The sequence below is a fragment of the Lytechinus pictus genome, chromosome 14 (genome assembly GCF_037042905.1).
Source record: "Lytechinus pictus isolate F3 Inbred chromosome 14, Lp3.0, whole genome shotgun sequence".
Classification (NCBI taxonomy): Eukaryota; Metazoa; Echinodermata; class Echinoidea; order Temnopleuroida; family Toxopneustidae; genus Lytechinus; species Lytechinus pictus.
The window spans coordinates 14,233,871-14,250,726 of record NC_087258.1 but is presented as its reverse complement, the minus strand read 5'-3'; the positions used below and the strand labels follow the sequence as shown (position 1 = coordinate 14,250,726).

At 37.9% G+C, this 16,856-nt stretch overlaps 2 protein-coding genes across 2 annotated transcripts; one reads left to right on the top strand and one right to left on the bottom strand.

The window, feature by feature from the left end:
- The first annotated feature begins 719 nt into the window (after positions 1–719).
- On the top strand, positions 720–10,896 carry LOC129276214 (tRNA pseudouridine synthase-like 1). Its single transcript, XM_064109285.1, has 7 exons — positions 720–834; positions 2,589–2,658; positions 3,338–3,537; positions 4,067–4,213; positions 6,531–6,759; positions 7,256–7,418; positions 7,944–10,896. Exons 1-7 carry the CDS (start codon positions 788–790, stop codon positions 7,997–7,999), a joined length of 912 nt encoding a protein of 303 aa, XP_063965355.1. The 5' UTR covers positions 720–787; the 3' UTR covers positions 8,000–10,896.
- LOC129276585 (kelch-like protein 26) lies at positions 10,472–15,658 on the bottom strand. The gene is made up of 3 exons (XM_054912969.2): positions 15,367–15,658; positions 12,672–13,806; positions 10,472–12,085 (listed from the first exon to the last, which is right to left on the bottom strand). Exons 1-3 carry the CDS (start codon positions 15,367–15,369, stop codon positions 11,334–11,336), a joined length of 1,890 nt encoding a protein of 629 aa, XP_054768944.2. The 5' UTR covers positions 15,370–15,658; the 3' UTR covers positions 10,472–11,333.
- Between the last annotated feature and the right edge of the window lie 1,198 nt (positions 15,659–16,856).

Below are 16,856 nucleotides of genomic sequence, written 5' to 3'. Positions count from 1 at the left end.
CTTGTTTTTTTTACTTTTTGTTTTTTATTGTTTTTTCAATGGAAATCGTTCCAGACTTAATTCTGATCATAAGCAAGGCAAAATTAATTAAATTCAATCAGTAAAAGTAGAAATAATGATACATTTATGAATTTTGGCTAAATACACAATTTGCATTGGATTTGTACATGAAATCACGTTTATGAGCAATTTTGGGTCTGACATGCACTTACATAATGTTGCGTAATGTCGTAACCGCGTATCCGGGCGTCACAAATTTGGTCTCAAAATTTGCGCGAGACTTGAAAGTAAAAAGTCAGTGAGCGGCGAGGTCAAAAAATTTTGCGCAGCGGATATATCGCGAAAATTGTCGAGGGGGGGGGGCCATTATGGCCCCCCCCCGGGAGAATTAGGGTTAAAACCAATTGAAACCAATTGAAACCAATTGAAACCAATTGAAACCAGTTGGAAATCCAACTGGTTTCAATTGGATTTTGGTCCTGGGAAGAAGAAGCACGAAACAAACTCCACGCCTCTCCCCGCATTCGTCATAATAGAAGGCTAGATGGAGATATAAAAAAAGACGAATATGATTCAAAAGAGGAATACTTGAAAAAGATTGATATCAAAAGAAAAACATACAATTTTTTTAGATTAAGATATCAAATACAAGTTATTATAAACTGCGATTAATTCAGAAGATAAATATGAACGATCTAAATATTTTGCTCTTTGGCGTTCCATACATTATTACGTCTGCTAACGTCGGAGGGTGGATGTGCATGTGTTCGTTTCCACCGCTGTAAAAATGGGACGTTTTATCGTTTATTTCCAATACATTGGAACAAGATATAGGTATGATTTTCGAAATTTTGATTTGTTTTATATTTATGATACCTATCAGCTATCTTTTGTCTTGAGTTGCCACTTCTGGCTCATTCTGAAAACGAAATGACTGTGTGCGTGTGAGCAATGCAGCCAGCACTCAGCACTCAGCAGTAGCTGCAGCTCTTGGTCGGACCCGCTGCCTCGGCAGTCCCGGCGTGCAAAAAAGAGTCCACGTTGTATGTTCAGCTGGTCGCGCCGAGGCCACCGACAGTCTAACGCTACATTACTAGTAGTAATTCACAATCACACATTCACAGTTTGCAGAGCAGAGGAAAGTCGCAATTTTGTAATGGACTTAACTGCAAAATAGCTTTAACAGACCCTGCTAATGCCAGTTATCAAGGTTATGTTATAATTATAATATAGTTAGTGGTTTATTGCATCAGAAAGTGCTATCTGACTGACTGAGTCCATCTGCAAAAGCCAAAACTTCACAAAAGCATTATATTATAACCTCGTTCGTAGGATGAGTGCACAAAAGGAGACTTGTCTTCTCCATAACTAACCTCGCATGCTTGTGCGAGTGTGTCTTCTCTACCAATGAACCTGGCTTGATGATCAAGTTTGTCAGGGTAGGGTCCGGGGGGGGGGGGGGGGGTCAAATATATTCCTGTACACATGCTAGACCAAAAGCTTCGGTCTCTGTTATGTTGGTTGTTCAGCTGAACTCCGTTGGCTTCACTCACCAAATACAGAGACCGAAGTTCTAGCGCGATCTGTACAGGGGACTCAATGGCAATATGTTTATGTACTTAAGATCGGATAAAACGGGGAAGTGAATTTGCGCGACAGCCGAGGTAAGTCACTGTTTTTGTTCCTTTTAACTTGATTTTTCTCCGTTTTTTGGCAATTAATGCCAAGAGGAAATATTAATTTGCATTTTGGTCGCGTTAATTTTCAAAATTTTTATCCATTAAAGACAAAAATTGAATAGCCCCGACGGGGGGATTTTGCATTGCAAGTCCCCTAATGGTGGCTGCACGCTAGCGAGCCGTCTGTGTATGAGGAGAAATTAAAAAAACAAAAAAATGTTAAAAAACTCCTCGAAACAGACGGCTGCCAGCTGTCTATACACATGCATGACCAAAAACGTGTTTAAAGGGGTGTTTTTCTCAGTCTTGGACACGGGCCGGGGCCGCACGTGCACTCGTTGAGGATGTATGAATATAACACTGATTTTCAAAAAAGGGTGGTTTTTAAAGACTGGTCAAGGGTCAAACATATTTAGGGTATTTTTGTCCAAAGCTCTTCTTTTTTTAAGACTAGCCAAATGTGTTTAGGGTGTGTTTTTTTCCCCCGAGCTTTTTCTTTGGGGCTTTTTCCTCCTTGTTTCTGAAAAGTGTTCGGGCCCGAGACAAAACTTGTTTAGGGTCATATTCTGGCGACAACTTGTTAGGGGCCAAAATGTGTAAATGAAGCCCACGAAAACCTTGTTTAGGAGGTTATTTTGCACACAGAAAAACTCATTTAGGGGCTTTTTGGAAATAATTTGATCATGCATATGTAGCCTACAGCAATTTTATTGACTGCCCCCCTCGTGTAAAATGTATACTAAATTAATGTATATAGGCCTACTATATATGTTATGATATAGGCTTATACATACTGCAACCCGGGGATTCGTAGGCTTGGCTAGTTCATTATGCGATCATATTGATGAACTCATAATTATTATAATGTGATCATAATGAACTTAAATTGTTTCTTTTATTAATATGTAGGGGTGTTGTTAGAACGACTGGTCATTCTGCTGCTGGAGAAAGGTTTATTGGTGTCCAAAATGTACTTGAAGTAAGTAATCCCATCTAAATCCAGAAACAAATTATATTCCAAGTTCATATTGCAACCAAGGCCCAGTAACATAAAGTTGGCAATTGATACATTTGACAGTGAAGCTGATTACAGATCATAAACAATATTCCGTGCAATCAATCGTAGTTCGTCATCCCCATATGATCGATTACTAAGCTTTTTTTTTACAGATCAGCCATGGGTATTGTAATTTTGTCCACTGCATGGGGCATGGCATGATAATCTCTTGACCGGGATCATACATATTTTACTAGTTATAATAATGATAATGATTTCTTAAAAATTGTAGCAATAATAATAATAATAATGCTGATGATAGCAATAAAAATGATAATGATAAAATATTAGTAATAGAAATGATAGATATAATAATAGTAATGTAATTGATGATAATAATAATAATGATATTAATAATAATGATGATAATGGTGATAATGATGGTTTTCATGATAATACATGAAATAATGACAATGGTGATGATGAGGATGATAACATAAGTAATAAAAACAAGAAATGAAAGTGGGATAATGATGATGATTTCAGAATTTTATAACTGTGCCCCTGTCTCTTCTACTACTTGAGAACTGCCAAGCTCCATTGTTAAACCTGTTGTAACTATTGTAACTCAAGTCTCATCTTTTTGGTATGTCACTTGCAGGGAGCATTGGACGAGCTGAGACCAGTAGATCCTGTTCGGCTTCATGTTTCCAGCAGAACAGACTCCGGAGTCCATGCCTTGTGTAATACAGCTCATTTCGACATGGTCTTCAGGTCCAAGAGAACCGGTGAACCTCGGGATATACCTCCAGAAAGCATTACGGCGGCTGTCAATAAGAAACTACAGCATCAGGATATCAGGTAATGGTCAATAAGCCTACATCTTAAATTTTGAAATCCTTTCAAAGAAAAGTTTGCCCTAAATTTATGAATCGGTATCAGAAGTGAACAACGATAAGCAGTAAGGAATAATTTTTAAAATAAGAAATGTATGCATTTTGAAACAAGAAGACCATGGGTTGTATGGAAAAACTTCAGCTGATCTAGTTGATGATTTTGATTCTTACAATATAAAATAGATATCTTTCTCTCTTCTATGTATTCTACCATTTCATTTCCAGGGAGGGCGGACTCAAAGCCATGCATGAGTGACAATGCGCATACAATATTTGTACTTGTTGTCTGAGTATACTCTCCCCAACCTGCTTATGTGTAAAAAACACAATTTTCTGAGCAATATTATGTTACCCTTTGTGAAACCTCTCCCCTGCGATCAGAATTATCAAGACTTTGAGAGTTCCAGACAATTTTCACAGCCAACATCTGTCTTGCTATGTAGAACATATCTCTTATAATCAGCTTTTTTTGTGAAACCTCACCCCCCTATCAGAATCATCAAGACTTTGAGAGTTCCAGACAACTTTCACAGCCAACATCTTGCCATGGGAAGAACATACCTCTATCGCCTTGCCTTGGGATGTAGACAGATACAGCTGCCCGTCTTTGAAAAGGATAGGTGCTGGGCTATCGAACAAAGGTGAGTGTATACATGTACATGTAGTTACTAGTATATACAGTGCGTCCTACAAAAAACGAAACCGAGATTTATCGATGATTTATCATAACTTAATCACAAATAAAATAGACAAATGACCTACCATTGTAAAGCTTAGAATCTCCTCTTTCATCTGAAATTGCTTACATTATTTCTCATTCACGTATGAGTGAGCAAAAACAATTTGAAAAGGGGATACCAAAAAGTCATTTGGCGGGCTGTATCTGGGTTTCAAAAAGAAAACCAAATTTTTAGAAAGTTCAATATCTGCTCTTTAATTTGATACCTCAATTATAGAAAATGGTCAAGAAATAACAAAGTTCCGGTTATTTGAAATAAGGCTTGAATTTCAATAATTTCATAAAATGAAGAGGGTCTACCGGCTAGCGTTCAAACTCACTTGACACTCCGTTTTGTTGACGATCAGCCATGCATTAAGTCTTTTGTTAACCATGCGATAGCTTCTGTGGGAAACCGATGAAAACACGTTTATTTAATGAAATTATGGAAATACAAGCATTGTTTCGAGGTAACATAACTTTTTTACTTCTTGACCACTTTTTGTGATTAAGGTATCAAATAAAAGAGCAGATATTGAACTTTTTAGGCATGGGATTTTCTTTTTGAAATTCAGATATCCCCCGCCAAATGAGTTTTTGGTATCCTTTCTTCAAATTGTTTTTGCTCACTCATGCGTGAATGAGGAATAATTTAAGTAATATCAGATGAAAGAGGAGATTCTAAGCTTTACATTGGTAGGTCATTTGTCTATTGTATTTGTGATTAACTTATGATAAATCATCGCTTAATCTCGGTTTCGTTTTTTCTGGGACGCACTGTATTTACTTGGTCAAGTTGGTCTAATTTATACAGTGACACGGCATTTGCTCCTGCAACATTTGCTCCAATCTTAATATCTCGGAGGACATGGGGTGAGAGTTAGGATTGTAATAGAGTTTTTGGTTCAGAATAATGTAAAGATTAGGATTAGGGTTTATTTAGTTTGGACATTAAATTTTATGTATTGCTTAACTTGCAGATTTTCCATCGGAGCAATTGTATCCGGAGCAAATGTCATGGAACCAGTTTATACTTTGACTTATTTTTCACTTTGTCAAATGGAATTTGATTCAGAAGCAGTTTCTTTAACCATGGAACCCTCCTAGTAGTGCCATGCTATAACCATATACAAATTGTATTAAACCATAGGGATATTAGAGAAATATGATACAGCCTAAATTTCAATTTGTTAAAATGGTACAAATGGCTAAATGGCAATTAGACCAAAGGATTATGTGGCAACCTGGGCTCTGTATCACAAAGGTTTGCGATGACTTGCAAATATGAAAGAACCCCACTGATTGGTTCCCGGTCAGTATTTTAAACAAAGCGCATGCAACAATGATCTTGATTGGTCACTGGCATTTAGCGATTGCTTGCAAACCTTTGTGTTACGGAGCCCATGCTGTATACAAAACTGGATTAGACCATCTGACATTAGACCAAATGGTTAATAGACACAGTAGTTGTAGACCAATTGGCAATTTACTTGTTTAGTGTGTGGTATAAAAGTAACAGGAACATACTGACTGGAGGAATGTGATATAATCCCAAATTGTAAATTGTGACTTTCCCCATGAGGAAAAGTGCATCCCTTTTTTAGAATGAAATCCTGTATTTTTTCCCTGTTGACAGAAAATCAGAAGAATATACAAACTTTTTTCCTCATTACCTTCCCTCATTAAATATAATCCTATAATTTTTCAAGTGATTAAAATATGAAGAAGATTATAAAAGGGACAGAAAAGAGTGAAGAAAGAAAAGTATTTTAAAAAGGTGAAAAGATTGCTGGGACTTGTAACTATATATGGTAACACTTTCTGTCAGGCCACCCTGTCCCTTCTATCAAAATACCAGTACTGTTTCTGCATACTGGTAACCTTGTTAGTCATCCTGAGATGTATCAACAAGGGTCCCATGGTATTTGCTCCAGCGACAATTGCTCCGCTGTATTTTCCCCATACTAATGGAATGACCAAGTTCAGCCCTGGATTTAACATGTACCCTATCCTAAACCTAACCCTAACATAAAACCCTATTGCAACCCGAACTCTATGTCTTAGACAAAATGGAGCAATTGTCGCAGTAGCAAATATTGTGTCACCATCAACAATTTCATGAGATTTTTGCATATGTACAGACTGGCATCACATATAGTAAATGGGTCTTCAAATAAATCCATTAAAACTAAAAATCTGACACCGTGTTGATATTGATTTGGATATTCTTGATACCAAAGGCTTGACATCCCGTCAATGGAGGAAGCATCCAAAAGATTTCTTGGTACCCATGATTTCACCACCTTCAGGAGTACCAGCGTAGATGACGACAAGAAATCTCCCATCAAGACCATCAATATGATTGACTTCAGGACCACGCATGGATTTCTTGATCATCACTGTAACGAGACAGCTCGGTTAGATTTCCTCGAGGTGACCTTTCAGAGTAGATCCTTCTTATACAGACAGGTTAGTTAGGCTATAGAGATCATAATTCAAGTTTTTACTTTTTAAAGCAAGCAGCTTTGTAGTAAAGCACCACCCAAAGTCCTCAACTTCTCAGTCTGGTCTGGTCAGGTTCCTATCCTAAAATGCAACATTTTGACCAGTTGTAGTCCTGTAATATAGGCACACTTGAGTGACATTCAAACTGCAATAATAATTTTACCTAATAGCGAAAAAAGTATTTTTCCTCTCAAAATTTTCTGTTTTTTTATACAAATAAACTTAAAGGCAAATTTCTTCTTTCTATTATTAATATAGTTTATCTTAAAATGTTTATGTTAAGACCAACTGATAGTATCCTCTTTCCATTGAAAGGAGGAATGTTTTGGAATTATCCTATTTAGGAAATTCATGTATTGTGCCACTGATTTGCATGGATTATCTAAGTCTTGTATAGATTTAGACAACAGATCAAACATGACGATTACAACTTATTTCTGAATTTTTGTCTGTTCCTCAGATTCGTAGAATGACAGGAGCGTTAGTCGCAGTTGGTCTGGGTCGTATAGCGCCCTCAGACATCACAACCATGTTGCAGTCATGTGATAACAGTCACATGCATGGTACTACAATGGCTCCTGCTCATGGCTTGTATCTCAAAGAAGTACTGTACAATGAAAATGGTGAGCTTATAACATTTAAAATTAAGAGACAATTCTACCCGGCTAAAATCACATCGTGACAATTTCATCTAAATTTTGATATACCTTATCATGGGGGCGTTGTGGTCTAGTTATGACTCCCGTTTTTCAATCTAAGGTACATAATTTGATTCCAAGCCATAGCGTGCTTTCCTCTAGCAAGAAATTTACCTATATTGTGTTCCACTCAACCCAGGTGAGGTGAATGGGTACCTTGTAGGAATTTATTCCTTGAAACGTATTGTGCATAACAGTTGCTCTGCTAAAGCCAGGGTAATTATGCTGCATTACTGTAGAGCACTTAGAGGGTCTCTGATAAAGTGCTAAGTGCTATATGAGCAAATATAATTATTTCATGCAAACCAAGATTTTTATTTTATTTTGCTAATTAGGTATCGTAACTTCTTCTGTGTCCCTCCTGATATTAAGTTTTTGTTGAGATTTTTACATAAAACTGAACTGAATATGAATTTGGAAATTTGAATTTGTCTCTATTTGATTTCACAGATCTGATATTTCACAATACCCCATCAGAACCTAGCGAAGACACATCCATTACCTGAAAAAAGTTATTGACAGTTTTCCCACGATATCATCGACGTTATACCGACTGCAAGATTGAAGGATTGATAAGGTACACTCTTGTTTCATCAATAACCACTTGTTCTAACAGTTAATTGAACTCTGCATGGTCTAACATCATTTTGCTAACAACCAGTGCCGACTGCACGGAAACGTTGTTAGCCTAACAGAGCGCGAAGAGTAAGCCCAGTCACATCTTTGGGATTGTGAAGTCAAAACATTTATTTCAATGTGTAAGTAGTGACATTGGGCATCGCTGCCACAATACCGGTTGTAACAGGGCCTCTGTTAGCGCAAGCGCATTGTTAATGCTAACAACGTTTCTGTGCTGTCAGTACAGGGCCCGATTGGCCCGTATTCTGAAGTCTGGTTTAACTTAAACTCGGGTTTAAATTTGTGGTTTAAGTATGGATAGCCAATTGTTACATAAATCACCAACAGTAGAGATATCATATTTCAGCTCATTTGGCTCTCAAATCATTCACAATTGTCTAGGAAGTATAAATAGATGATCATCTTCACCATCGATGAATCAGGAAAGAGCACAGTGAATATAAGAAACATGCAACTTATTAAACATTTTGACACTTTTGGCTTCCCATAATTTTAGCACAGAGTTAGACCATGGTCTAAGTTAAACCTGACTTCAGAATACTGGCCATTGTGTTTAAGGTACCATTATGGTAAATCTGTCATCCAGTGGTAACTTTCATTCTATCTTTAATTTTGATTGGCTGTTGAGAATCTTCACCATGGAAGCTACCAATGATGGCAAACTTATTGTAATGGTATCCTTTATGTGACTGGACCCAGTTCATCATTATTCATTTATTCAGTTCAAGTATTTAGTTGTATTTCAATATTTGGTCTAATATCCAGTTTTGGTAACCCTTTCAGTCTAACATACATGTAACTTGAGCTGATTTTTGCTAAGATTACAATGAAAAAAGGTAATTAGACCATAAAAACATGGCAATAGATTGGTAGCACAAGTGGCCTTTACAATCATTTTGCAATTAGATAAAATGCCAGGTCAAGAAAAGGAAAGGGGGACCATAAAAGGGTTAAGACTAAATGCTGATAATGCTGATAGTCCATCTGGAATTAGACCAATCTAGTGTGTGTGTGTTTGTGCATTTAGCTTGTACATCTGTGTTTCAATAATGTATGATTACGCATGCTTGGTACCGACCTTGAATGTCGTCATCCGAAGGACATGGTCAGGGCTCAAAACTCAAACCTTGAGCCTCTGCATCGGTTCAGAACTTTCGCATTGTAGCTTGGATTACAGGCAATACAACAATGCCCAATCAGTTTTAGACAAAGTGTATATAAGGTTAGGACAGTTCTTTTATCATCTCACAGTGTTTGCTGTAGAAGAGTGATATCACTGATATCAGGGTCTAGCTACTCAGGGGTTTGTGATCAAATCAGAGATTCAAAATAACAATTATGATTGGTAGTTGGGAGGTCATTGGAACAAATTGTGCAAGCAATAAATGATCTTGTTTGGTCCTTGCAATGTTTATGGTTTAACACCACTTCTGTGTGATATTATTCATTTTGTTGCCTTGTAATCTTAAAAAAGTGTTTCAGAGGGGAACTTAGTTTATCTTGTCAGCTGTATCTAATTCTCATTTTCTGGCAAAAGACAAAGTGCTGGTTAGAAGAAAAGAAATAGCATATGGACCTAAAGTTTCAGCCAAATGCTGAAAACCTATATCAAAATGAATTTATATCTAGCTCGATGACTGAATATTTATGTTAGATTGATTATATGTAAAGGTTATGTGAATTTTTAACCATTTATAATAGATGGGTTCCTTCTCTTCATATGTACAGAAGTTAATTCATACACTTGTACTGTGTAGATTAAATTATCATAATTTGAGATTTGTAACAGCATTTGCTTGCTATTCTCCATGTTCTTTATTAGAGTTAACAGTTTGTTAATGATTCACAAAGGTTTAGATTTTTTTCATATAAGGATGTATGAAATAAAGTGCCTATTTTATTTATACACCGCATAGGTAGAATGATTAAATTTTTCTGAGAAATATCAGTGCATTGTAGTACACAAACACATCGTAGAGCTGTGCTCATGTGTTGTCATAATAATAGAACTTTTCAAAATCATTACTCTGTAATTTCACCAATCATTCATTGAAATGTACTCTCATATTTCTGTTTTTCGTAGCAACTTGATGGGATTCCTCTTTAACACTTTTCACGCGTGCTTTGTACCAATGCACACTCGGTGCCGAGCGAACTTCGCATTTCGTGCTCAAACAATCAGTGCTTCCCTCCCTGATTAATTCAGCACAGAGGGGTTCCTGACCCAGCGCACAAAGAGTTAAGTGAAAATAACAGCAGAAAAAGGTGTATCAAGGATAGTATTTACAAATCATCAAATTCAAATTTGTGCACAAAAGAGGTATAAATCTCATCTTCCCTTAATTTTTCAAAAATTTTATTATTAAGTTTCAAATAGTTAATTTCAGTCAGTGGTTATATGATATATAAAACACATTAGCAAAAATATATAAGTCATATTTATATATTTTAGAAATATCTTATTTATTCATTAATTCATCTACAGTTATATATTTTAAAGGATTTTAGTATTATTAGAAATTCAGTAGCTGTACATATAGTGGTATAATATCAATCATGTTTTCACAATCATACAATATGAGTCTAATTTTTACAGACATGTGCTCAAGATGTACCCTGTAAAATGTGTATAATATAAGCTGGTGCCACTTCAGGTCAACTGAAGATGGGGAAATATATGGTGTCAAGTGACATCTGCAATGTAATTATTAGAAAGTTTCCTATATCAGTTTGCAAGTCAAAGGTAAAAAAACAGTCTTTGTTCTAAATATTGTAGTTTTACTCAATAATGTGTTGCTATGTGATGAATTGGTCATCGCTTTCCTTGGGATTTTTTGATCAAGCACCTTGTCAGTGATTTTTCACTGACGAATTTAGCTTCCAGCCAAGTAGATGCAAGGATTTCAGTTGCGCCTAACAGTTGTAAGTGAAAGTAACTGACCATTAGCTCGATGAAATGCTCCCAATGTGTCTACGTTGCCATCCACACATTTCCTTAAAATTTTTGCCGTCATGATGTAGTTACAAGATTTATATATTTTTAAGAACAGTAAGTGAGAAAGCAAAACCCAAATCCCTGAATGGTAGGCAGTTGACGTATATATGAAGATCAGCTGTTGTTGGCCTTTTAACATAAGTTCAGACTGGTTGTTGCAAATTGTCCAATCGATTTCAACTGTTTTGTTCCTAGCCCAAAAAGGGTCAATGAACGATCAGAGCGGATGGTGCTTTCAAAGCACTGATTGAGAGCCTCATGATAGGGTCTGGCAGCTGACCAACCAGAGACCATGTTCTGCTCTGGATGTCAAAGCACTGTATATCTGCATAGCGTTTGGCCTTCTTACCGCTGTAACCTCCGAACACGTAGATCTTATCCTCCAATGCTGCGGCTGCTGCAAAGCACACAGGACGTGGCATGTTCTCGATGGTCTCCCATCTGTCTGTGTCAGGGTCATAACACTCCATAGACTCACAGTCTATCCGTTTAGCAGATGAGTTTCTGGTGTTGCCTCCAAAGACATACAGCTTACCTCCAACTGCGCACATCATATGAAACGCCCTCTTTGATGACATGGGAGACATGTGGATCCACTTGTCAGACTTGGGATGGTAGCACTGGAGGGCGTTGGTGAAGTGACGCCCGGCAACGACTCCACCTGAGACGTACATCTTGTCATCAAGGACCACACTGGCATGCCCGAACAGTCCTGTGTACATGTGGCTTACGTAGGTCCATGTCTCTGAGGCAGGGTCATAGAATTCAACGCTGGCCAGGGAACCGTGGGCGTTCTTCCCCCCAACTGCATACAGTCGATTGTTGAGGCTGTTCACGGTAAAGACTGCGCGACGCTTCTGCATGGGGCATAACTGTGTCCAGGTTGAAGTCTTGGTGTCGTATGCATGGACAGTACCAATGCTGTCTGCTGCCTTGCTGTGTGCAGAGTGTTGGCCTCCTGTGCATAATAAAGACAAGAGGAAAGATGATAGATAGTAGGAAATTTGGACAAGGATCTGAAAGCTTCGGACATTGATATCACAAAACTTGTCTAGAAATATCATTGTGCAATGTGTATGTTTACTTACAAAGCCAAACTCACTGCTTGCCCATTAATTTTGATCTTGTCATCAAAATATCTATTGCATATTACTGGACTGTATGTTCTTTCAGGATTTAGGTAATGAGATTATGAATGCCTAAAGAAAAGCCCCAGGATTTCCTCATTGTTTTTGCACATATCTTGAGCATCCTGATCAGACAGAGGATTAGAGGGGCAGACCATTCTTTACACAATTAGCTGCCTCTCATATAATGATGATAACAGTGATATGCAACATTTACATAGTACGTAATATCCTGATCATGTGCTGCTCAGGTATTCAAGGAATTACTTCCTTCCAGGTACCCATGTACTTCACGTGAGTGGAGAGTGGCAAAAGTAGATAAATGCCTCAAATGATAAGTATTTTTACAGTTTTCTGGCACCACCTCTTACAGTAGGTCTACTGAAGAACTGATTTTAGAGAAACTTTCATACTAACCTGCAACATAAAGAAGACCATTGAGAACCGCACTGGCATGATCTAGCCTACAAATAGGCATTTGAGTTCCTTCTGTCCAGTCTCCTACCATTGGATTAAATGTAAAGGTTCTGTCAATTGGAGCTCCAGTGGTATCATCTCCACCAACCAACAGAAAGGATGTCTTCCCAGGGGCTTGCGTCATCTTTGAAGGGCGGATGCAGTCTTGAGTATGAGAGGCAATGCATGACAACAGCTTCTGCTTCAGTGGCGCATCCTCCAATCTAACCAGGTTGGATTCTATGGACGAGATCTCAACGCGGATGGCTGACGGGAGAATATCATGGAAGCGGATTGCATCAAGTAAAGATTCTATATGCTGTATTCGAGCCTCAGGGTCACTCTTGATCCAAGATATCAGGGCATGAAGCAACTCTGCTGCAGAACCATTCTTCTGAAATTCTTCAAGTTGACTGATAGCCATGATGTTAGCAGCTGGGATGTTCAAGAAGTCATCACTGCTATTGACAAGTAGCATGAAATTCTCTGCGATATATTTCTCAATGCTTGTTGTGATTTTCTCACATTCAGCCTTCCCTGCCTGTCTCAGTGCAAGGAGGTATATGTCAGGTTTGAGCAAGTTCCTGGTTTGTTCTACACAGTGCTGCTTCAGTTCTGGCATTTTAAGTTTAACTGCCGCGCAGAAGACATCTAAGATGTGCTCTATGGAACAGTCCTCACCCAGCTCAGATGTATACATGAATGACGTCACCGAACGGAGTGTTCCGACAGATATCCCGTCTAACTGAATCTCTGGTTTGTTGACCGGCGACTTTCCTCGTGAAGCAATCCTCAGAAGCTGATCTCTCAAATATTTGCTGTTTGCTGCAAGTATGGTTCGGTGAGCATCAATCTTGGTCCCATTGGCTACTATGGAAACATCGCAGAGGAGACCCTGATTGCGGAATGAGTTGAGTTCCTTTAGAACGCGACCGCCGTGGATGGAACTTAGGGAGCTGCTGATGAAAGATGAAGATTTGCCAGTAGGTTTGAGAGGAGAACGCCGGCCAAACGATGCAGGAACATTCAGTTTTACAGGGTTCTTCCGAGGTGACAGATCGTTCAAGAGGAAATTAGGGGAATCAGCAGACAGATCCTGTGTCAGAAAATAAATGAAATTGGTGCTAATTTTCTGGATTTACAAATAAAGACTTTGAAAATGTTGTCGTGAAATATTTTCAAGCGAACCTTTATTACAGAGGGAACTCAGAGTTTTGTCCGAAATAATAAAATTGATTCAATATCATGTAAAATTTTCACAAAGATTTCTTTCATGTTGTGGACATAGGTCTACGACAATGATGCTTTCAACGTTTTTTGTTTGTGTGTGTTTTTTAACACGCCTTAAGAAAACAGACACTCGGCAGATGATAATAATGATATTGACATTTTATTGTAAAGTAAATAAAGCAAAGTTAATATACATTCAAGTACAGATGTGGAGGGGAGGGGTCACAGGGGTGTAATCCCTTTGGATAGCAGGGGGTGGATGCTTCCTTGTATGTTACAAATTCTTAATTTAACCCCGATCTGATGGAAGTTAATGCCCTTTTTCCTTCACTAATTAATCCTGTTTGAAAACTTCTTTTTTTTCACTCGTATTTTTTCTGTCGGACAAACTCATTTATACTTTTTGTAAAATAGTTTTCATGGTGGTGTTATTCTTTTTCACAAGTGCTTATACCTTTTGTCTTCAAGTTTAGTAGCATATCCATATGACGTTCAATACTATCGCCCAATTTGCGCCGGGATTGGCATTTAATTATTAAGCTTGCCTAGTTGCTTGCTCGGTTGCCACTCTTGCAATTATTCATCTATAGTATAATCAACATTTTTGTAGACTTAATTGACCGGACCCCCATTTTAACTTCACTTCTAGAATTGCTCAGGTCATGATAATTTGAGAGCAATAAAAATTTTCATATGAACTACAAGTCAGACACTGTACACAACTCATTTCAGAAATATCCGAAAGATGGGTGGTCGGATGTACAGTATAGAATTTATTGAAATACCTCAAGGAGATTCTCGTTATCTGCCTTTTAAAACTGAAATGAAGGCTTCTCATTTAAGATAGGTCTTTGTTATATTGCCTACGGGATCCTGTAGGCATCATAATCCCTTGAATAGCATCATGGCGTCTATAATATCGTAACGTCATTGGACATGTTATTAAACGCTTCTTAATTTTGACGATTGTAGAAATGGTTAGAATATAAACGATTTATATGTTGTCTATGCCTTGCCCAATTCCCCATAAACCAGGTATTGTAGGTTCGTGAAAAGTATTATTTTCCTCGAAATTGAATAAAATGCAACTTATGTTTCATTTTTTTACAATGTAATGCAGAGCTGCAAAATACTACTAATTTTCGGTATTTACATGATTTAGAACAGAAAATGAGAATACTGATAGTTTCATGCAAAATGCCGATTTCTATTGGTTCAGTTTTATGTATTCTATGACATTTCTTTGAAAATGCTGATTTTCAGTTTTAAGATACTGAAATATACCTATCTTCAGGTCGGCAGCTCTGGTAATGTCACTCTTGACATGTACATGTAGGCCTATATAAGAGTCTGCTTAATTGTTAATTAAACCACACAGTAAAATAACATTTTCCCCCAATTTAAAAGTATTTTTGTGATTACTTACCATGATTTTGTAGCTTCTTTACAAGTCCAATGAACCTTTAATGTCGATAAAACATATTTTGCAAGTTTGAATGATGACAACAACCCGTCCTTCTCTTGTATACGCACGAAACTCACAGTGTTATTGAAAAGAGAGCACTAGTTGTGTACATTTAAATTCTGCGCCACTAGTCGGTTGCTATTGTGAACGGGACGCTGTGTGCTCATTGACCCGTGCTATCCAAGAAAAGGAGTATTGATTATCAGGACTCCATTCACGGGTCTTTCCACCGAATCTTCATTGACAAATATTCCTGAATAGAAAATGATGGTAGTGGTAGATAATGATTTCACCAAGAAAATCTGCCCTTCTGAATCAAAGTAACGGCGGGTGTGGGTTGTGGGTTGTGGGTTAAACGCTTCTCTTCGAAAAGTGTTTACATTGTTTTTCTCCTGATCAGTAGTCTGAGTCGTACGTGCAATTTTCACCTCCAATATCTCGCCCTTTGTTATTTATTGTTTCATTTCAACATTTTTTCCCGGCATATTGATATATAGGGAAAAAAAAATTTGTAGGAATAAATTTTTCCAATGCATTTAAAGTAGATATGGGCCTACATCGATTCTGAGTTAGGCTGAAAATAGTATAGTAGAAATGGCGGAAAAGTGTAAGTTAAAGATAATGAAATAGATAAAATTGCATAAAATGAAGTTAAATTCTTGAAATAAGCTGCTGGAAGGACCCCAAATCCAGGGGCCGCGGAAGCGGGGGGGGGGGGGGGGCTTCAGCCCCCCACTTTTGGCTCAGCTAGCCCCCCACTTTGAAAACTGTTCCGCGGCCCCTGAAATCTTCCTGAATTCGAGAAAGGTTGCAAGGCTACATACATGTATCTCGTGACGTCACATGAGGCAGGTCCATTAAAAAAAACTGCGCACCTAGTTAATAAGAACACATTTAGCATTTCCATTTGATTGAATGCAGGATAAAAAACGCAATTTCACAGGCATAGGTGCCGTGGTCGGGGAATTTAAAATGTCTAATCAGGCACCCTAGACCACTCGGCCATGGCACCTCCTTGTGCTCGGATTTCGATATTGATGTCCAAATAATATGGGGTGAGGTTCAAACAATTATACACACAATGGGACGAAAAAGAGAACTCGTATGCTATGCGAAAAATTACGTATTTTCTACTGAAAAGCACAAACTGATGCTCCCGGGCATGACGTCACATTCAGTCAGTTCAGATTGGTTACTTTATAAGTCTGGAGAGCACGCTTCTCTCTTGTCTTGCTCAGTCAGTGAAAACAAGTCGACTAATTCAATTTGATTCATGTATATTGAAGTTATTTTGGGAAAAGTCTTTGTTTCAACTTAAATTCTTTGTTTTATTTTTCTCCGTTGACACTTCTCTTCCCCTTTCTTTTCACACTTGTCTCGAACTGTCCCGATCTCCTGACCCCTCTCCGTCTATTTTCTTGAAATCCAGTTACTTTCACACCTTTTCGTTT